This window comes from Megascapheus bottae, chromosome 19 (assembly GCF_031878675.1).
Source record: "Megascapheus bottae isolate mThoBot1 chromosome 19, mThoBot2.hap1, whole genome shotgun sequence".
Classification (NCBI taxonomy): domain Eukaryota; kingdom Metazoa; phylum Chordata; class Mammalia; order Rodentia; family Geomyidae; genus Megascapheus; species Megascapheus bottae.
The window spans coordinates 28,346,354-28,369,300 of record NC_143527.1 but is presented as its reverse complement, the minus strand read 5'-3'; the positions used below and the strand labels follow the sequence as shown (position 1 = coordinate 28,369,300).

At 38.0% G+C, this 22,947-nt stretch overlaps 1 protein-coding gene across 5 annotated transcripts in view; it reads right to left on the bottom strand.

Moving 5' to 3' along the window:
• The window catches only part of Nol4 (nucleolar protein 4), a 241,456-nt gene extending 218,781 nt beyond the window's left edge, over positions 1–22,675 (bottom strand). Inside the window, exons 1-3 of one of the 5 annotated variants that reach the window (XM_090353270.1) lie at positions 22,166–22,675; positions 21,935–22,069; positions 20,897–21,208 (exon numbers count right to left, since the gene is read on the bottom strand). In XM_090353270.1, coding sequence (XP_090209396.1) covers positions 20,897–21,208; positions 21,935–22,069; positions 22,166–22,300 — 582 coding nt within the window. In that variant the 5' untranslated portion in view covers positions 22,301–22,675. Of the gene's footprint in view, positions 1–19,640; positions 19,741–20,896; positions 21,223–21,934 lie in introns of those variants that run through there. The other 4 variants (XM_090353268.1, XM_090353269.1, XM_090353271.1 and 1 more) reach the window with 4 other exon arrangements.
• Positions 22,676–22,947: the final 272 nt, after the last annotated feature.

Sequence of the window (22,947 nt, the reverse complement as noted above, 5' to 3'; positions counted from 1 at the left end):
CTTCAGAACCTAAAGCCTGGGGAAGATATCACATAATATGTATGCCATAAACAACAGACCTGAAACCCTGCTAATCATTCAGAGTTTTCACATTTCCAGTGAACTATTCTCCCAGCAAGTGAAGAAAGAAAAGAAAATGGGGGGAGGTTCTTTGTTTTATTTACATATTTGCATATGACCCACTTTGTCATTTTCACTACTTACTTTTTTGCTCTTCTTTTTAAAATGTTAATTGTAACTAATTATACTGTTTTATACAGGTTGGTGGTTCTGAAGTTGGAACTCAGCTCTGCACTTGAAAGGTACTCTACAGTTTGAGCCATAACTCCAGCCCTGGGTTTTGCTTTCATTTTGAATCACTGTGTCAAGTTTTCTGCATCATGATTATCCCTCTGAGTTAGCACATACCATCCGGCCCTCATTTGCTAAGATGAGGGTCTCACTAACTGTTTCCTTTGGGGAGGGAGGGACTCAAGTCATGATATTCCTGAGCTCCATCTTCTGAGTTCTCTGACCAAATCATAAAGCTACTTTTATACGTGCTTTGATGTTCTGGATTTCCTGAGTCGCACTTTTCTCTATGGTCCACTTTTAAACACTTAAAAATTTCTAGGAAGGTATTCGCATGGTGTTTGGGAACATCTTGAAATTTCAAATGTTTCAGGGGGTGGCATATCTGAAATATTTCTACATCAGCCAATGTGGCTTGTGGGCTGGAAAACAGAGATTATAAAATCTGGTATGTGTTAATATGACTTAGCCTTCCAGCCTCTCAGGAGAGAAAATTAATTCACCTCATGACAAGACAGTTACCCAAACATCTAAGACCCTCCCCAAGTTTCCTATATTCATGATTAAAGAATAAGTATATAAGTAGAGAGATGGGCCATGAACAGAAGTCAAAGACCCAGTATCCTCACAACTCTGAGGCTAAGAGTCTATATACATCCTTTTTGAACCTTATCACTCCAGACATTGGAATACCTCAGGTTTAATGAAATTACCACAAATTAACGAATATGTGTATAGTTTCATCTGCTCTTCTATCCCTCATTCTTTTTAGGAGCTTAGATCACGGATTTAACCTATTTCTTTTTTTTTATAGTATAAGTACTGTCATCAATTCTTGTCAGAGTTTGTATTTTATACAGGGTTTAGTTAGAATTATATCATTAATTCTTCAAATATTTGGAGATTTCCCAGGTCATTTTTTCTATTTATTTGCAATTGAGTTCTTCATGAGTAGAGAACATCATGATATATATGGTTGCATATATCTTATCTGTCTAAAATTAAACCCACATCGAAGTGATGCTATAATTTTACTGTTCAACAATTATACATATTTATCTTCTAAAATACCTAGAAGATAAAGTACCTATAAATTCTGTTGCTCTTCCTATAATAACAAAGTTCCAGATAATTGCTCTAATGTAATTTTATTTATTCCTTAGCATTTCTTCAACTAACAATAACTATATAATGTCTTTTAACATGAAAATTATTTCACATTTATATCATATTTTCATTGTTCTTTTCTTGCAGCACCGGAAAAAGATACATTCATTGTCCTGTGGCTATGGGCTGCATGAATTCTGATGAAAAATGCACAGAAATCTAAATCCTTGTGTGCCTATATATAATATACCATTTTTGCTTTGCTGTTTTCAAGATGATTTTTCCTTCAGCACTTTTTTTAAAGATGTGCTCAGGGATAATTATGCGTTAATTCAGTTTAGACTTCTATGAACATCTTGTTCTATAGACAAAGCTGCCTAACTTTTAACCATTTTTTTTCTTCCTTATCATCTAATTTCAATGGAACAGACATCGGATCCTGTGAAATAGTCCTATAGATCCCTAAAGATCCCTATATATGTTTAAATTTCATATTTCATTTTCCATATTTTTTATTTTTTAACTAAAAAATAAAAGGGGTGGGGACAGCCCTTGCCCTTGAAGTAAGGGCCTAGGTGCTGTCCTTGAGCTTTCATGTTCAATACTAGCTCTCTACCACGAGAACCACAGTTCTATTTCTAGCTTTTTGATGGTTAATTGGAGATAAATCTCATGAATTTTCTTGCCTCAGCTAGCTTCAAACTGAGATCTTCAGATCTCAGCCTCCTGAGTAGCTAGGCATGAGCCATTGGCACTGAATTTGATTCTTTTCTTTTTGTGTGTGTGAGGTACTTGGTGACTGAACCCAGGGCATTGTAGATAGTAAGCAAGGAAACTATCTATTGACTTCTATACCAGCCCCCTTTGAAAATAATTTTGCTTTTGAGATGGGGTCTTGCTGACACCAGATAGGGCTCAAACTCAGGATTTCCCTGTTTCTGCCTCCCAAGGTAGGCATGTTCCACCGAATCCAGACTTACTGACCTGTGTGTTAAATTCACTAACTCTTTCATTTACCATCTCCATTTTACTCGTGGGCCCCCTAGTGAATTTTATCACTGATTGCATTTTCCACTTGGAATATTTGCATTGGTTTCTTTCTAATTTCTCTTTCTCTAAGAATGCCTTTCTTTCTATGAAGATTGCTTTCACTGCATAAAGCATGGTTGTAAAAGCTGCATTTAAGATCATTCATAATTCCAATATCTGACCCAATTATGTGTTAGCATCTGTTAATTTTTTCTCATGAAAATTTCTCTAATTTTCATTGTCTTCAATGTGCCAAATTTTCAGGTTGTCTCCTGTAATTCTGAGTACTATATGAAACTCTGGTATCGTTAAAATTCCTCTAGGGGGGAAAATGTTGTGTTTTGACACACTACAAGTTCTATCTTGCCTTGATTTCAGCCCAGTAATGATTTCAGTGTCATTTCAATTCTTAAAGTATTTGCTATGTTCCTGTGGGTATATACCAAGCATGGGTACAGCTCAGTGGATAGTCTGGATTTCTTCAGTAGTTTATCGCATAGTTCAGTTATCAAAACCAGTTCCAAACTTTCATAGCTTGAAAATAAATTTGGTATATTACAAAGATTTAAGGGATCTTTTCCATGGAATTTATCACAGTCTTTCTCATTTGCAATGTCTGATTCCTCTGACCTAAAATCCTCAGTTCATCTTAAGAGTTGTAGCTTTCTGCAGTGTACAATTCCATGGGCCTGAAACTATCTTCAATAAAGGAGGAGACAGGAAAGAATTAATGGGAATATATCCTAATTTGCCCCTGGGGAACTTTCCCCTCCCATTTTTCTGGCCAAGGAGACAGATTTTTTCACTCTGGTTCCTGCTGTCTTTCCACTGACACATACCAACAGTGCAGCCATCCAACTCCATGACAAATGCAGCCCTGGTGAAAATACAAGGACTCCATCACATCCCTTAATGCAAGACCCTTTTCCTTAGTCCTCTGGACACAAAGAAGTTTTCCTCACAGAGACCACCTTCGATTAAATCCATAAGATAATAGGAATGGGGCTAGGAGTAGGAAAACTCCAGCTATATGCTATATACATGCAATTGATTTTTCATTCCATTCTTCTTACTATTCTTTGTTACTCAGAACTCCCAGGAAGTGGACTGTCTTTTCATTGTGTCCTCCATGGTTCCCTGTAATCTTCACCTTCTTGACCAGGCTGGGAAGACTTCCCGCTAGTTTTATGGTCACCTATTCTTATGACCCTAGCCCAGAATGTCCATTTGATTAAGATCTCCAAGTGACTGGTAAGCACATTAAAGCATAAGATGTCTTGAACTTAAAGAGAAGAACACCTTTCATTTTTTTTCTTAGAAACTAAAAAAATCCATCCATGTTTCCAAATCATTTCTGATCCACCAAAATACACACACACACACACACACACACACACACACACACACACACCCCAGAAGCACATATACATCTTTTGATGAAAAAAAGGTTATTAAAAGACAGTGAGAAGAGACACTAAAAATAGTAAAGAAAATTCTGTTATAGATATATATATGATTAAGTATCTGTGTGTGAAGCATAAAAATCCCTATCAAGATTATACAGTAACATCTGGAAAAGCTAATAACACTAACTCTAAAAAGTATGGAAGGAGCTGGCACCAGTGGCTCAGGTCTCTAATCCTAGCTACCCAGGGAAGCTGAGATCTGAGTATCCCAGTTCGACTCCAGCCAGAGCAGGAAAGTCTGTTAGACTTTTATCTCTAACCAACTCTTCAGAAAAAGCCAGATGGCTCAAGTGAGAGCACACTAGCCTTGAAATCAAAGAGGCTCAGGCTAGTGTCTAGGCCCTGAGTTCAATAAGTTGCTCAAACACAGAAGTCAGAACTGAACCAAAATTTCTGAGAGATTGAAAGTATATATTCAACCCATGTTAATTTATCTTGAGAAACATAATGGAGATTTCCACTATGAGTGAGATTTCAACCAGTGTAAACTTTCTCTGCAATAAAGCCTATAGGAATTCCAATGATCAAAAAGTGCTTGTTAAATAGGTATTTTAAAAGGATAAAATAATAATGATAAAGTTATGACCTCAGGTTCTTACCAGTGGAAACATTTTCTTCCCTAACAGGGTTAAATCTTCAAGAAACACTAAGTATTGTCATCATGAAAACACATCACTTTATGGAACACTAAATGTATGTATCTTTAACTCATATGATTAAAATACCAATTAATATCATTTTCTATGTTAACCTATAAATACAAAAGGAATAAAAATAAAAAGTATTCACTTTAATTTTATTTATATTCAATATAATGAAGTGTATGATTAGTTGTTAAATTATTTTGCAAATAACAAAGATTTTATTTTTTGTGCAGGCATTGGTCCACTGATTCCCCTCCCAAATACAGATGCTATTCATTATATTCTGATGATTTCCAGTTCTAAATACATTAAAGTATATTTTGCAAAACAAGCTATATAGTAGGAAAATATAGTCGTTTTTGTCTCTTTTCTAAATTGTCTTTAGTGATTCATATTTCTACGGAATCATCAAATCACATTGTCAGTTTATTATCTTATCAAATATTTAAATTACATAATTATATGTATTTTTTTTTAAAAAAGGGCTAAAGTCCACAATTCAACTCTGTATTACAAAGTGCAAATAACAACAAAGTAATCCTCGTGGCCTGAGAGCAGTCAGTCAGAAGAAAAAGAGAATTTTAGTGAATTTACTAGTGATCTCTTCAGAGGGCTTTCATTCTATCTCTAGGTAGTTTATACTCCACTCTTATACTTCGGAAATGATTTTACGTGTGACTACTGATTAACTGTGTTGATTTTAAAGTAAATTTCAGAGAATGATTTTATTGCCTCTACTTGAAATGTCTAGGATACATTCTTATTCTCCATGTACTGTCAACAGGAAACTGCTAATTAGTCAAAGGGTACTTGTTCATAACAGCTAGCCTATTAAATAGACATTGACAGTGAACTAAATCTCTTGATGGTTTATGCAAGATAGAAACAGGTAATTTTCTCTCACCTTATATTAGGTAATATGCTCATTTACTGTCATATTTATTATGAAATTGTAGATAAAAACCTTAAATAGTTCCAGGTACTAAAGGTCACCCTATCCTTGTTCAAATTGCTGTTAATTCCAAATTAATATATTCCAAACTAAGGAGACTAACTAGATAATCAAATTAATTGTTTGATAAGGGTAGCTTTCAAGAGAAAAAGGAGTTATAACAAACAGAGCAAAATTCCTTCTTTGACATGAGATAAATACCAATGTAAGCAGAGGCTGCTAGGAGAACAATGACCCACATCGGATAGTCAAACAAACCTTTGATATTAGATTTGAAAAAAAAAATCTCATCTAATTAGGTCAATTGAGTAGAGCATGGCATTAATATACCAAGCAAGGCATTAGATCCCCATATGGGCCACTTAGATTTGCTCTAGGTCCCTAGATTAAAACCCAAAAGCTCTCTGGCCATCTGGTAACTGTAGCTAGGTCCAGTACAAAGCAAAAGGGAAACTGCATGAAGAAAAGTATCCCCACTCTCTGCAGGTACCCCAACATCATCAACAACAGAACCTTTCTAATACAGCCATTATTACTTATACATAATGATGAGTATCTTTGTTTAATCTTAAAATTGCATTTTTTCTGAAAATATATTTCAACTGAACGAAGGAAAGAAATGCTATCACTACTATCAAATCTCAGTCTGTAGAGCAGGTTATTCTTAGTTCTCAGGATTACTATTCCAACTTCCTGAACGTAGAGCCTGAGTCTCATCCACAATATTCTAGTCTTCTAATAACCTCCAAAATACTTGAAAAATCTGCAACCATGAAGAAAACTATCATCATGAATACAACAAGCTAGTAATTTCTGTGATTTTATATATTCTCTTCTTCAAGGGCTAGGCAGATCTTCAAAATGTATTACATTATGTTAAAATACCCTTCAGCTTATTCAATGAGTAAGACAGGGTCTTGCTTTGTGCCTTGTCTGACCTTGGTCCTCTGATCTTTGCTTCCTAAACAGCTGAAATTACAGGTGTGAGCTACTGTAATTGGTCCACAGTTTTAATTATTCTGACTTTGAATGCCATATATGTGTAAGTTAAAGATAGGCTGGGAGAGCCATTGAAAATGGGTTATCTGAATACTGTTAAGAAATAAAGGTGCATCTAGAAAAAATACCCTTCAGAAACAAAATTACAGAATGATTTTATTCTAATAAATGAAAATCAATGTTAGCTTTCATTGTATTTTTCAATGCATCGTTTTCAAACTACATTAATGTATGTTGATTAAAATTATGCTAATAATGTTAGTATATGAACTTCTAAGTTTCCATTCTATTTTAAAAATTAATCTTTTACCTGCTATTTAAGTCATGTCATATTGAAATTCATCATTTTTTCCAATAAAACATATGTTGGGGAGGTTTTTTTTGCTTTTCGTGGAGGAGGGAATGAGAAGGTCATACTGACTGGCTTTGAACTTGAGATTTGCCTATTTCAGGCTTAAATTCTGGGATTATAGGTATGTACTACCACGGCTGGCTTGATGAAGTACGTATTCCTAAGTGGACTTCACTAGTCACTAAGTATTTCCTATAATACGTGATAAATTATATATTATGTTAAATTATTGACTATCTTATTAAAAATTACAAAATGGGGGCTGAGAGTTTGGCCTAATTTTAGAGTGCTTGCCTAGCATGCAAGAAGATGTAGGGATTTAATTCCTGGGTACCACATATATAGAAAAAGCTGGAAGTCCTGCTGTGGCTCAAGTGGTAGAGCTCTAGCCTTGAGAAAGCCCAAGGACAGTGCTCAGGCCCTGAGTACAAGCCCCAGGACTGGCAAAAAAATTACAAAATGGCAATAGTAGTTAACAAAGGAACAAACATTTAAATTATTAGCATCTATACCTTAAAATATGCATAATCTTAAACATTTAAACAACTTGCCATTTTAATTATACTAAAGATTTGAGGACTGTCACATTAAGGTAGTATGTTTATATATTAGGGGCTTTTAAGTGGGTAATTAATTACCAAAATCTGAATGGCTCTAAATCTCACAATTCTTATCTTTCCTGTTTTCTGAAGGCCAGAAGCTCAGCATGGTTTAACTGGGTTTCTACTGGGGTTGTAAGCAAGCAAAAACCACAGAGTCATCCAGATGTATTCTCCTTTTGTGGCTAATGTAGGGAAAGATGCACCTCCAGTCTCCCTTCAGTGGTTCAGAGGATCGATTCCCTGTGTTTGAAAACCCCTAGCATTTTGCTAGATGTTTCAAGTCTTCTTTTGTCTTAAGTCAAACTAACAGGCAGCAGGATGTACTTAATGTATACAACACAATGCATTCTGAGTTATACATAAACTATGGAGTGGTTAAATATAACTAGCTACCAAATCTTATCTAATTAACAAATACATACTTTCATATAGTTAGCATTCTGGCATCCACTCCAGTTTTCAAGAATATGCTACACTTCCACTAGCCATCCTCATCTTGCAGTCCAAAATATCTCAAATCTACTCCCCCTATTTGACTGATAATGTCCTTTGATGAACATCTCTATTTCCTCCTCCCACAAAAAAACTACTGTCTCATAAGCCCCATTATATTCTCTAATTCCATGAGATCAAATTACTTTTTAATTTGATAGATGAATAAGATACTGTACTATTTTTTGGTGCCTAATTATTTCACTTAACATGACTTCCAGATTTTCTGAATGCTGTAATAAGGAATGTTTCATCAATTTTATTGTCAAATTGAATTCACTAGGCATAATCTCACATATTTTGTATCTCACATATTCCTTATCTCTCACCATATTCATTTACTTAAAATGAATTAAGGTTTAGATGCTAGAAGTGAAACCTTAAAATTAACAAAAGGAAACAGTAAAAAAGAAACTTGATATATTAGCTGAACCTTATTTTTCGCTATGACCTCAAAACCAAAAGTGACAATACTAAAACTGAACAGACTTTATGTCAAACTGAAAAATTACCCCAAAAGTTAACCATCATTATGGAAGATAGATAAGCTAAAAGACACAGGAAAAATATCAAATTATATGTCTGCTAAGAAATTAATATCTAAAGCATCTGAAAAATGCAAAACAACTCAAGGAAATAACTGTCCTAATTTTTTCAAAGGGCAAAATATTTGTTGAGCTGTTTCACAGAACACATACAAATGACCAGTTTGTATATGAGAAAACTATGCACCCATCATTAACTTAAAGCACCATGATTCATTTCTTCCATCTCTAAGAATGGCTTTTCTGGTGTTTTATTTTATTGTATTTATTTAGTACCAGGCTTTAACTCAAGGCCTGGACACAGTTCTTGTGTTTTCTCAAGGCTAGCACTGGACTGACCACTTGAGCCACAACACCACTACTGGCTTTTTCTGTGTATGTGGTACCAAGGAATTGAACCCACAGCTTTATGCATACTAGGCAAGCACTCTACCACTAATTTCACTCCTGGCCCAAGAATGGCTTTTACCAAAAGGTCAAAACCAAAAAATGTTGACAAAGATGCCGTTGGGGAAATTTTACACACTCTTATTGTTACAAATGAATGTATCCATTATCATAAACCAAACTGATTCTTGTGAACATTTTTCAGAAGATTCATGTGGCCTCTGTTAGATATAGCTTGGGATGTTGGGGTGACATGCAGGAATGAGGATAGTAGCTCAAGAAGAACTCAGCAAAGCAAAGTTTACTTCTGCAGAAGCGTGGGGCCATCAGCCATATATTTGACAAACAAGCACACAGAGTAGGAATGTCCCTCCCTTTTGATTCCTAACCTAGCAGGCTCTGCTCCTCTGCTCAGGCTGCTAAGCTCAGGTTGACCATATACATAAAGTTGTGTCTTAATTAACAGGATGTAACTAAAATTCAAGGAGCTTCTAACAGGAAGCTCTTAAGTAAAGTACTCAGGAAAAGGATGTATGTAACTAAAATGTAATTAACAAGGGTCAAGCCACCTGGCCAAAGCATGAACCCTTCAGAAAATCCTCTCAAATTTTAACAGAAAGGAAGCAAACTACTTGGATGGAATTAGGCTTTTCTTATGACTGGCTTGTACACAGGCAAAGAAACAAGGAAACAATGTCAAACCAAAATCTAGTCTCATGTTCATCACCACCCAGGTCACATTAGCCATGATATACACTGAACCTAAATGCTCTAACCACTTACCTCTGACTCCTTTTACTACCACTGCAGGGTAAGGGTTGAAACAATTCAAAAATCAAAACCCCTTAAACTTTCTGTTACTATGATCAAGCCAGACCACCTGAAAAAAAAAAATCTCTCTTTCTCACAGCCAAATTTGTCATCCAATATAACACAATTATGAGGTTATTAATTGACCTTATTCATTGGACCAGTGTTATGTACAAGTAAGACTAATATTTAAATCATCTTAGAATTCTACCTTCTAAAACACACAAAAATTGTGAAACTATGAGGAATTTTATTGGTAGAAACTGGCATATGATAAAACGTTTATCTTTGTGATTGTTGTTCTTCATATACTATGTGAAGTGATTTCTCTTTTTTCGCCTTATTGTTTATCTCATGTTGTTACTGTATCTGACTTTGGTATATTGTAGCTGTACCTGGTATATTGTAAATGTGGTGTTTATTTGACAAAAGGAAGGGAAGGGGATAAACAAGATGATTGAGAGGGGGTGAGGGGAGGAAAAGTGGGAGAAAAACATGGCAAAGGGTATCAATGTTCAAGAAGTAATGTACTTACTACATGATGAATATAACTGGAACCCCTCTATACATCACCCCCACAATAAAATACAATAATAAATTAAGACATGGTCAAGAAAGAAATTGAAATAAAATTTCAAATGATTTCTTAAAACATAAAATCCATTTTAAAGACATACTTGAATATCTAACTTTGAAAAGATCTAGATGAGAATTGTATATAGAATTCTCCACCTGGGATTTATTTTCCAATGGATAACCCTCCTAATTACAAATATAATAACAACTAAGAGGTCAACAATTATTGCTCAAGTCCGAAGAAAAGGAAGACTATTTATTTATACAAGATGTTTGACATTTCTTTGTGGTATTTTAAATCCATTTTTCTAAATTTTATAGAACCCTACGTTAATATTTTATTTTAATTAATAGAGCTAAGGGCTGATAATCCTTGCTACTCATAAGCAAGTCTAATGATTGCAGTTCAGGCAAAGAATAGCCAGAAAAAAGCTGCCTGACTCTATCTCTAATTAATCCCTCACATACACACACACACATACACATACACATACACAAAATCAAAATGGACTAGAGATATGGCTCAAGAGGTTGAGTAGCATCCATGAGTGATAATGCAAGAGAGAGATCAGTGAACTGACTTCTATGCCCCAGTACTGGCACATACACACAAAAAGGTACCAAAAAGGTACCTTAAAGCCTGAGACTTTTAGGGCATGATTCAATTCACATGTCTATATCTTCTATATTCTGCAATATTCATAAATCATTGAGAGACAAAAAGACCCTACCTGAAAGTCTCCCTAAATTCTGACATCACTGGTCAAACAATTTTGAGAGTATCTACCCCCTACAAAGTGAAATCTAAATTCTGGCTTGGCACTGGAAACTCATCACAATTTCACCCCAGTCTATTTTTCTAGCATCCTCTCCATTACACCATACACTTCAGCTCAGCTACACTATGCACTATCTCTTGTACATAGTTTGGATGAAATAATCTATCCTCTGGAAGACACATCAAATATGCATAACAGTTTAATGGATGCTATCAATCGATGTGGTTATGACAGTATATTAATTTTGTGATAGTTAATTATAGCAACATATCTTATAATGCAGGTGGTAATATATTAGCTGAACTGTAAAGCCTTAACCATAATGTTCTACTATGAGGCAATTGTGCACTGTGGATTAAAATAAGTATATGTACAAATTTGCATACATACACCTCAGGGAGCACAAAAGAATAGCTATTGTAAAAGAGGAAGTACTAAAAGTTGGATTTGCATATAATAACCTCAATCCTATGAATTTAGGTTTTCGTTTTTAGTACAGTTTATATTTCATAATGTATTAAGTCTTGACTAAATAGTATGTACATATAATAATGTTTTTAGCAACCAGTGCACTTTACAAATTATGGGACAAGTGTCTTAAACAAAGATTGAATCTGATTGAAATCACTTCTTGCCCTCAAGCTGTGTGGTTTTTAGAAATTCACCGTTACTTCACATCTCTATAATAAAGTATTAAGAACAGAGGATCACTGTGAAAATTAAAGGCAGAATTTTGTTTAAAGTGGCCAGGAACAATTATTGACCTAGTCTTATTAATAGTACAATAAGGTATTAATAAAGTAACATTATTAATATAGTGTTAAATTATTGTAATAGTATTATCATTAATTCTATTAAATTGACTATTTTTAAATATTGTTATTGCAGAAGTGATGTACAAACAGATTAGAGTTACTTAAGTCAAGTAATGAGTACATTTCTTTTTGGACATCATTCTTTCCTCAGCTCTCCCTGATATTCTTCCCATATTTACTCACAAGTTACACAGTTTATTTTCCACATAGTATCTAGTGAGTACTACTACTGCATTTGTTCATTTTTGTCCATGTATTTCTGTGTCTTCTTATTCTCCCAATGGCAAATAAACTAACAAACAAGACAAAAAGAAAAAATCCATTTCTCAGAGTTCCTTTCGTAAAGTATCATTATATTTTGATACATATGATCATAGGTACATAGCTTGCCTATTTCTAATTGCATAAAGATGTCTCACTGAAGTGCTCTAGACAGGAAACCAAGTCACCAATTTCATAGCCTAAAAGAACAAAACATTGTATAATATTAGTATGACCCAAATGATGAAAACTGTTTTAAATGAAAATAGAACTCCTATGTGTCCCAATAATTATACTTCTGGCTATATAACCAACTCAGAGGATGGTCTTGAAGAAGTCTTTAACACCCACTGTCATAGTAGCAAAATTCACAAAGCCAGGAAATAGAAACAACCATAAAAGTCAAGAGCAGAAGAATAGAAAAAAAGATACAGGGTTTAGAGGAATGTTAGTTTATCTTAAAAAGTGAGGAAATCCTGTGCTGTCTTGAATATCTTGGATCAAATCCAATGAGTCAGTTACAGAAAGAAAAATGCTATTTGGAAGGAAGGAAAGAGAGAATTGTAAATTAATAGATAAAACGTTTTAATTTTGTGGAATGCAAAAGTTCTGGAGAGATATTTATAAAAACAAAAATATACTTAACATTATTTAACTGCACTATAGTAGTAATTAAGATAGTACATTTTTTTGCCACTCCTGGGCTTGAGCTCAGGGTCTGAGCACTGTCCTTGGATTTTTCTCAAGGCCAGAGCTCTACCACTTGAGCCACAGTACCACTTCCGGCTTTTTTCTATGTATGTGGTACTGAGGAATTGAACCCGAGCCTTTGTGCATGCTAGGCAAGCACTCTACTACTAGGCCAAACTCCCGGCCCCTAAGATAGTACATTTTATATTACATTATTTAACGAATTAAAACAGGTTTATGTGTGGATTAATAATTGGATAGATAGGTGGGCAAATAAAGATAAAGACATCTACATTGTATAGACATAATATTATATAGATCGATATGTATCTAGTACATACAAGCTCTGAGTTTAATTTTAACTATGTTCTAAAATTTATGTGCCAGTGATTGCATATAGAGATTCCTTTCTTGAATACTTGTTAAACATGACATTTGAAATATGACATAAAAATCATTGTTAATAAAAATATTTCAATAAAAAGATATAGGCAAAATTCCAAAGCTTTTACATGATTCTAAATAACCTTTGAAGTTGGATACAACCTTGGATTCTTCTAATTCCTGCAGAGCGGTATATTAAAAAGAAAAAAAAAGAGCAGAAATGTTCCTGCCCTAGACACTTAAAGGAATATAAACTCCAGTGGGTCGAAACTAGTAGCTCTTTCGGGAATACAGTGACAGAGGCTTCTACAAATACCAATACTTTAAAAAAAATACTAAAGAACATTATATTAAAAACAAAGAAAATGAAGATAAGAAAAAAAATAAATAAGAATGTATCATGTGGTTTTAGATTAGCAAGCATTTTTATTAATTCTATAAGTAATGGGCATGATTTGATATCATTCAAAACGGTTAGGGGTAAAATTATCAAATCATCAAGCAATTGGCATTTTGTATGTATCGTGTAGTAAAGAAGTATGGAATGGGGTGATAAGGTGTGGTATTGTATGGTCGAGGTGGTATGGTATGGGTGGTATGGTTTGATAAGATAAAAATCTGATGTCTTTTAGAGATCTTAGGTGTTAGAAACACAACATTCTGTGAAGAACAGATTGCAAGGAAGGAGTAAAAATATAGACCAACTGTGTCACAAGAGTAATAAGGATATTGTGCTGCCACCCTACAGAAAGGGAATTTTAAAAGAAGCAAAACTTGGAAGACCTAGAATGAAAGAGGAGATGGAGGAAACAGTCATCTTTCACACAATTCAGCCTAAGTGAAATTATCCAACTGAAGATCAAAAACACCAATTTAAAATTCAGGAAAATTCAAATTTAAAATCATTCAAATGCAGACATGACTAAAGCCTAGGGCTTAAGCATAGTTATCAATGAGAAATGCAGAGCAAGACAAAAGAATTCAAGAATATCTTAATGAAAATTACTCAGTTTCAAGGAAAAGAAGTAAACAATCCATGAAGTTGAAGAAAATATTTGACTTATAGCTTTTAACAGCACAGATGTCTACAATTTTCTGAGGGAAAATGGTAAGATAAATAATCTGTAACTATTTCAAGGAAGACGACAAATATTCTCAATTGTATACTAACCTCAAAGAATAGAGAATATGAACCATTCTTTGGGGAAAAAATTATGATCAGGAGTTAAAGCAGGCCAGAAGAAAAAAATTTGAAACAAAGTAAATCCAGGGAATAGCACAAATGATATATCTTAGATATTAACAAGAAAATTCACAGAGAAACATATTCTACAATATAAATATTAAAACTATTGATCATATAAACACAATTATGTAAAGGTATAATAAAATATGTAATATATAAAAATTATAGTAAGTCTATGTAATATAAACCAAAAATAACATAATAAAATACTATTTATCATTGGAGAAAATTTGAAAGACAATGCAATTCAGTTAGTTTCAGTAATTTTATCTATTAACTTTTTTTTTTTTTTTGCCAGTCCTGGGCTTGGGCTCAGGGCCTGAGCACTGTCCTTGGATTTTCTCAAGGCTAGCACTCTACCACTTGAGCCTCAGCAGCACTTCCGGTTTTTTGCTACGTATATGGTACCGAGGAATCAAACCGGGGTCTTCGTGCATGCTAGGCAAGTATCTACCACTAGGCCAAACTCCCGGCCTATTAACTTTTATTGCCTTATTATTGGCTTTTACATATTCTCTTTTGTTGAGTCACATTATCATATTTTTATTTAAATTAGTATATAATGATCATTCCAGCTCTGGGAAACTATTCCTGCTTTCTACATATGACTATGAGTTATTATAACTAATTATCTTTTAAATACACATGTATTTATGTATTTAGGCATAAATAAAGTGATACATCTAGACTATATTCATAATTAGCTAACAGTGGCTGTATCTGCATGAGAAATTTGACATGATGTTTTTAAATTTTCTTTTGTCTATGTCACTTAGAAAAAATAAGTATGTATCACATTAACAAAAAGTTATTCATTTTCCCAAAAAGGAATAGAATAAATGTTTGATTAGTACATATATATGTATACATACATAAGCATGTTACAATTAACTCTATACTATAGGTATATAATTTTGAGTTTATAACAAGTATATAATTATAATTACTACATCATGACATTCTGTTACCAGATTAAGTATAATCATTTCTGTTATTTTCTATATTTACTATATGCTAGTCTCATGGTTTTGTGTAAATCGGTACAGTACACATGTTTTAGTAGATAGTACTCATTGTCTAGTACATGTTATATATTATTATTGCTAATTCTTATATAAAACCTGGCAAGTATTTTGATATTTTTACAAAAGGCAACTATGTCTTCCTGACAACAATAGCAAATGTGAAGAGTCAGGATTTAAACCCTGGTCTAAAATCTGTACTCTACCTATTTCTCATCATCAATACATAACTATTTGTTATCCAAAGATCATAAACATGAATAAACGTAATCTAAGACACACTAGAGTTATTTTGATTTGTTCCAATTATTCAACAAAAGTTCTTGGCAAATGTAACAGTAAATAGGGGAAAGTCTTTATAATTTCAACCTAAGGTGAAACTCTTGACAAAAGGTTTGTTTGTTGTTGTTGTTGTTGTTATTTTCATGTACATGTTTCCTCATCTCTTTCTCAACCCTATGGGGTGGGTGTGGAGAGTTAACTATTGAACCCTAGCTGGCCTAGAATGTTTACAGAAGCAAAACAAATACATACTGAGTCTTGCTCAGCCTCTTATACTTATTACTCTTACTACTAGACAATGCAAAAGTCAAGAGCTATTTTCTTAAAAAAACAAGTCTTGTCAGTCTTCATATGCCAAGAGAATACAATGTGCTCCTTATTTCTGAGAAGTTATTGCTACAAGTCTCTTGTCCCTTGATACTCATGAAAATGGTAGAAACGTAAATAGGCACTGGACCTGCAAAGGACCTGGCATAGTCAAACTTATTCCTTGCAACAACCTAGCAAGGAATCACTCAAGGCAACTAATAAGTTATATTGCTGGCATCTATTTCTGTGTTACAGTACATTTTTATTTTTTTCTTTTTCTTTTTGCCAGTCCTAGGGCTTGAACTCTGGGCCTGGGTGCTGTCTCTACATCTATTTCTGTGTTACAGTACATTTTTTTCTTTTTCTTTTCGCCCATCCTAGGGCTTGAACTCTGGGCCTGGGTGCTGTCTCTAATCTTTGATGCTCAAAGTCAGTGCTCTACCACTTGAGCCTCAGGCTCCATTCTGGCTTTTGGTGGTTATGTGGAGATAAAAGTATCTCACACTTGCCTGCACATGGAAGCTCAACCATGATCCTCAGATCTCAGCCTCTTGAGTTGCGGATTACAGGTGTGAGCCACCAGCATCCAGTTCATGTTTTATGTAATATCTTAGACTGCATTTAAACGAGAAAAATGTGTTGATTATCAGGAGCAAAGCCCTCTATGGAGATACAAAAGACTGACAAAAATGAGCTTCTACTCAATGAGTACTATTAGAACATTGCCCTGTGCCATACATATACAGCATTATGATAGATTATGGACAAGTCCATTATCTTTTTTTATACAGAAAATCCCAAGTATAATATATGGTATGTGATAGCAGCATGAAGTAAGAATAGGCAAAAATGTTATTAATAGCTATGTGCTATTATTTCCTTCTCTCTGAAATAAAGAATTTATGACCCAAACCACAATCAGAGAACTAACAAGCAGTAGAAGTTTCTAAACCAGCTCATAAATATTCATTTTAATCTCTGTATTATTTAGTAGTATGTACAGCCAGAACAACATGAACTCTAAACCTACATATTGCAAAACTGAGTAAGTCATCATTTTTAAATAACAGAACTAAAGATAACGCATACTGCTTTCTGGATAAAAAAATATTGTATATTTTATAGTGAAACAGATATAGAGAAAAGACAAAAGCACTTTTAGCACTTAATGTCTATTTCTACAAATATAGGTCAAGAAAAATGCTACTTATGTTATTTAACTATACAGCTTCAAAATATCTTTGCTTATGACTAAAAGACAAATAAAACATGAGCCTACCAAATTTCTTCTTGATGTTTTATACAATGCAATAGATTTTTAAAAATGTATCAAAATGCTTACTAAGAGAAAGGATTAGTAGATTCTTATTTTTTTAGTTTACTAAGTATCAAATGGGATAATATTTTGGTAGTATAATGTTCCAATGAATTGTTGTCCCTGATCAAATGCCAATCAGGCTCTAAACACAAAAGCTTTTAAACAAACCTTGAATGGGAATACCAAAGGAGTAACATATAGCAACCGTACATACGCTTATTTGAAAAATTATCCCTAGTGAAAAGTTTGCTATTATCAGTATCAGTTGTTTTATTTTTCAGAACTATTTAAAATATTCAATTCATTCCTTACATTTCTACCATGTTTATGTACAGAAGTATAGAAATAATAGAAAGGGAAAAAACACAGATGGGATCTTCAACAAATTCATATATACAGACAAATGCATGCCCCATTCCAAACCTAAAACAGGATGGTGTTGCTTGGAGACCAAGCAGCATGTCCCTGGTTACACAGCAATCTAAACATCACGGAGAGAGTGGACACCTCAGCTTCAGAAATGGCCAGGACAAATGTTAACAGGCATTTACACTTTTCCATCAACACTCTTTATTCTAAGCCAGTTGTCACACGGTGGATTTTATTACCAGTTAAACTTAGGAAAGAGAGAAAGGGAGCTTGAAAAGCACATCTAGTAGGAAAAGGAGAGGGAGACAAATCTTCTTTAACTACAATACTGAAAACTGGTCATGCTGTAATTAAGTATATGTAATGTGTCTACTCGACTCTTGTAAAACCTCCCAGTTGCTATCTGTCTCCCTTTTTTCATTAAACAAAAGTAGTTAATTAGCCTAGACCTGTCCTCTCCCCTTTCTCTTTCCCTTTTCACAGTAGTAATGATGTCTAATTATCAGTGGCAGTGGATTATGGCAACATCAGAAGCAAAGGAACCCTCCCTCCCTCACAGCAAAGCCAGCCACGCACCTTGAAACCTAACCAGGAGTGTAGAGCCATTCTTACTCAACTTGAAAATAATATTTAAACACAGTATTTCATTTTAGCCAATATATGTCTTTGAAGTCAATAAAAATATACTTTTGTTTCCTTGCTGATTTTGTTCATACTATTATGAAGACAATGACGGTTTTTTAAGGAAGAAATAATTTGAGATATGGGAAAACCAGGATAAAAAAATCTTTTTCTTATTTGAAATGATGATTGGCTGTCTCTCAAAGAAGGTGGAGCCTATAATTCTGTTAAGAACAGTAGAGATTTCTCAGAAAGAAGCTGTGAAACAGTTCATGAATTATAAACAGGCTTCGATGTTTCAAACCAGGCTTGAATGAAGAATAGAGTTCTTAAATACTACATGAAAATCATTATCTAAGAATATCACCTGACAGACGACATTGTCTCCCATAAATATATGGGATCTTTACTGAAAATAGAAACACATGTCACTTATTATTACTATCAGAGTTGTCACTATAATAGATATCTTAGCTGTAGTTCTTTAACAACTCATCATCAAATTATTGACATGAAATATGGGTATCAAAAACAGGTGAATGCTGGTTTGAATAAGTGACATTCATAGTTATCTTGGTGCCTCCAGAACCATTTTTGAATATATGCCATTGAGAATGCTAATGGATGCTTTAAAAGGACCCACACATTAACACATATAATAGATGTGCCCACATCTACACAAGTATTAACTCATCTAACCCATATACAATAAAGCCATCTAAGAGCTAAACAGAGGGCCCTCAGATTAACATCAAAAGCAAAAAACAAATAAAAGCTTCCTAGCTAGCAATGTATTTCTAAAACATGTATTATTAAACAATACTTCAAGTAAATATCTCTTAACTGTTTCATTCATTCAGCTGTAATTCCAATTTACTCTACCAAACAATAGATTATTTTAACTGGCACATTCTTAATGCTGCTCCAAACGAATCAAATCAATTCATCCTTTACAACAGACTTCTGGCTCATGCAGATGTAAATACACCTCAGTTCTAACTCTTGCCAATCTAGCCCTCATTACTTAGTAAAGCAAGACAATAATCTCATCATTCTGTTTAACCGTGCCACTTGAAATGGGAAGGCCACATTAATAAAGACACCTCTCAAAAACCTTCCAACAATACCATATTTAAATAATAAACTTCCACGTGTGTTTCCAATTCATCTTTATTCCCAGTCTCCATTTACCAAAGAAATTCCCAAAGAAACATACATCCTTCAAACAAACAACTCTACCTAATTAATCTTGGGAAATGAGAAACTGTTTTTTTTTTTAATTCTTTGCAAACCTGAAAGAGTCCTCCAAATAAAGCTTTGAGAAGCCGTGCGTGCCCATATTTCCAGTCTAGGGTACCTCTGTGAAAGATAGCATCGCCTTCCAGAGCCTCCTCTCTAGCCTCCTCCAGGAATATTGCACAAGGAAACAGTTGCCAGTAGGGGAGGGGAGAAAGGAGGAAAACGCTCGACAAATCCCAGAGCGAGGCAAATATACAAAGAGTGTGCACAGCTTCCCCACCCCTACTCCAGGCAAGCCCTCGCCTTAGCAGGAGGCAGAAACGTCTTAAGCGTTATATCTGCAACCCTACTTACAGCCCCCAAAGCCCACCTTCTCCTAAAGGAAACCAAGGCTTAGGGGGCTGGTTGGTGCCTGACTCCCTCTGGGCTGAGCTACATTAGGCTGTCACATGGAAGCGCTGGGGCAAGAGCTTTGTGGCCAACAGACCAGAGCCACCCCAGAACGAGAAAACAAAATACACACACCATTTGATCGCGCCCAAATTCATCTCTCTTTGTTGTTCCTCATCTAGCTGTGGCTTTTATTTGTGCAAAGAGCAAGTGAAGAAAAGGGTGGGGGGGGGTGCGGGTGCGGGTAATCTCCAGGATGTTGTCCACAATGGAAATAGTGGTGGCAAGGATCTCGAGATTGTGGGATGTCTCCCTGGCCAAGGTCTAACAATAACCATCTGACAGTGTCCTGGGGGAAAGCCCCAGCACCATCACCACCACCACCACCGCCACCGCCACACTGGGGCTTTGTGCCAACGAGGAGACGCTGGAGATTATTGATCCGAGTCGTCTGTTCTCAGGGCGCGCGGCTGGAGGGTTCCAACCTGGCCTTTATACGCGGTGGTGGAGGCGGTGGCGGCTGCGGGACACGCGCCAGGCGCCCAGCGCCAAGACATGGGACAATGGCCCGAGCCCGAGGACGCGGGGCCGGACGTGTACTGGACCCCAGGAAAGAAGCTCCAGCTTGCTTGCGGTGGGGTTCCCTGAAGCCCCGAGTCAGGGAAGCCCGGAGTCCGGGGCTTTAGAGGTGCGCTACCGCTTTAAAATAAAAGGACCATAAAAGATTGGCTCCTCGGGTGGGGAAACTGCGCCTGGCGGATGCGAGTGGGGATGACTTGGGGAGGGGGTTGAGGAGGGTGGGGGCACACGAGCCAACGGTGGCTCAGGGCTCCCTCCCTCCCCCTCCCCCCCACCGCTTTCCTCCCTCCCCGCCGGGCTGCACTGGCAGACAAATAACAGTGGAAGGCGAGTCACTCACCGTGGTCTTGACCGGCACGTAGAGCACCGGCTTGGCGCCGCCGCCTCCCCCGCGGACCTCGTCCGGCTGGCCCAGCTGGAAGCCCTTCGATTTGACCCAGAATTTAAATTTGGCGTTATCCGTGGAGCTGGATTCGGAGCCGTTGAGGAGCTGGACGATCCGCTCGTATTTTTTACGGGTCACCGTCTTGGTCTTGCCGGAGTCCCCGTAAGTCCTAAGGCACCAGTCCTGGAACTGGCGGTACATGTCGCGCTCGTTCTCCATGTTCCCTGCGCCCGGCCGCCGGCCCGAGGCTCCCGGACCACTTCGCACCTGTTCACCCCAGGCTCATGGAAAACAAGAAGAAAAAGAAGAAAAAAAATGCAGCCCAGGCCACGATGCAGGAGAACCACGCGCCGAGGTCCCGGCCGCCACGGGGAGGGGGGGAGCCTGCTTCGGGTGGGAGGGGTGGGGGCAGCGGGAAGAAGGGGGGGAGGGTCCGGTTGGGCACCAGCAATCGCTGCCCGTGGCTACCCAGTCGGGTTCATTCGTAATGGTAATGGATGTCTCGGATGGACGCTTCTCTTCTGGTCCCTTTTAGTATTGTGTGGCCAGGACCATCCCAGCAGCATCTGCCCCCCCCCAACCAGGAGTTCAGCTTAGAATAATTAAAATCGCATTCCTTGGTTTATTTTTTTTTTAAGATAAAATAAATCCCGGTCTTGACTTGAGGTGGGTCCCTCGACGTCCCGGGGCTGTGTCCCGGCCGGAGCAGGTGGAGCGCAGCGCCGCCACCGCCGCCGCCGCCGCCGCCTCTCTCCCAGCGCGCGCGCGCCCCGGAGGCTTCTCGGCCGCCGGCCCCCCGGCCCAGGCGCGGTGCCTCTCCGGAGAGCAGCTGCCCGAGCCCGAGCAAGCGCCCCAGAGCGCAGGAGGGCACGCGGGCACCCCCCCTCCCCGGCCCCACCCCCCCTCCACCCCGGGGTATCGCTCCTCCTGGGTCCTACTCTTCTGTGGCCTTCTCGGTGACAGGCGTTCAGGAACCAGAAAGAAAGTTCTTACCTGTCTCGTCGGCCAGCCTATCAAATGTCGTGTTCCAAGAATTGTGAGAAGACCGAGGTGTCGGGGATCGGATGGAAAGATGCCATTCCTTCCGAGGGACCGGGAGACATTCCAGACCCCCTCCGGAGATGGGTGCTACGAGTTAAGTCCCCGAAATGCGTCGAGCATTGGTACAGAAGGGGCCACCGTGGCATAGCATGGGTGTCGTGCCGCCCCCCGCCCCACACACACCCCGTGCTCCTCCTCCTCCCCGCAGATCTTCTCCAGGGAAGCCGTCGAGGAAGGCCGCGGGTGTCCACACGGGAGGATGGTGGGATGCCCAAACAGGACTCTTCGGGGTGGCTGCTGAAGTGTGCTCCAAGACATAGAAAGAAGTTTAGGATCCAGACGGCGGAAACCTCGGGCGGCACAGAATGGAAATCCTGTCCCCCTGGCTCGGCGACAGTTTCCAGTTCACACGGGAGCTTTCGGTTGTCTGTCTCCCCCCCACACCCCGCCCGGGCCACGTCATGGACAAGCCATCCTCCTCCGCTCCTGGAGCAGCCGGGTCTGAGTTCCTCAGGACGAGGTTCTCCCCCGCCGCCCCCCGGCCGGGGCAGTCAGTGGTCTCTCCATTCGGGATCGCCCTCCATCTGCCGCCAGGCAGGAAGCAGGGGAGGTCCCATCCTCCCAGCGCGGCGGCGGCGGCGGCCGCTCCTCTTTATTCTACTCTCCGCCGAGGAGCAGGAGGAGGAGGAGGAGGCGGAGGAGGAGGCCCGGCCAGTCCCGGGGAAGCGCTCGGCGGCTGCCCCGCGCCCAGTCCGCGCCCCCGACCTCGCCGCCTACGCCCCCTCGCCCAGCTCTCCCCTCCCCGACGGACGCCCCGAGCGGGCACGCCGGCGGGGTTGGTGCCGCCCCCCCCCCCCCCCCCGCCTCCCCACACTGCAGCTGGTCCAGACACTTGAAAAATAAATAAAATAAAAATGGTCAGTGTCTCCTTCTCGGCCCGGCTGAGTGTGTGCGCGCGCGCGCGT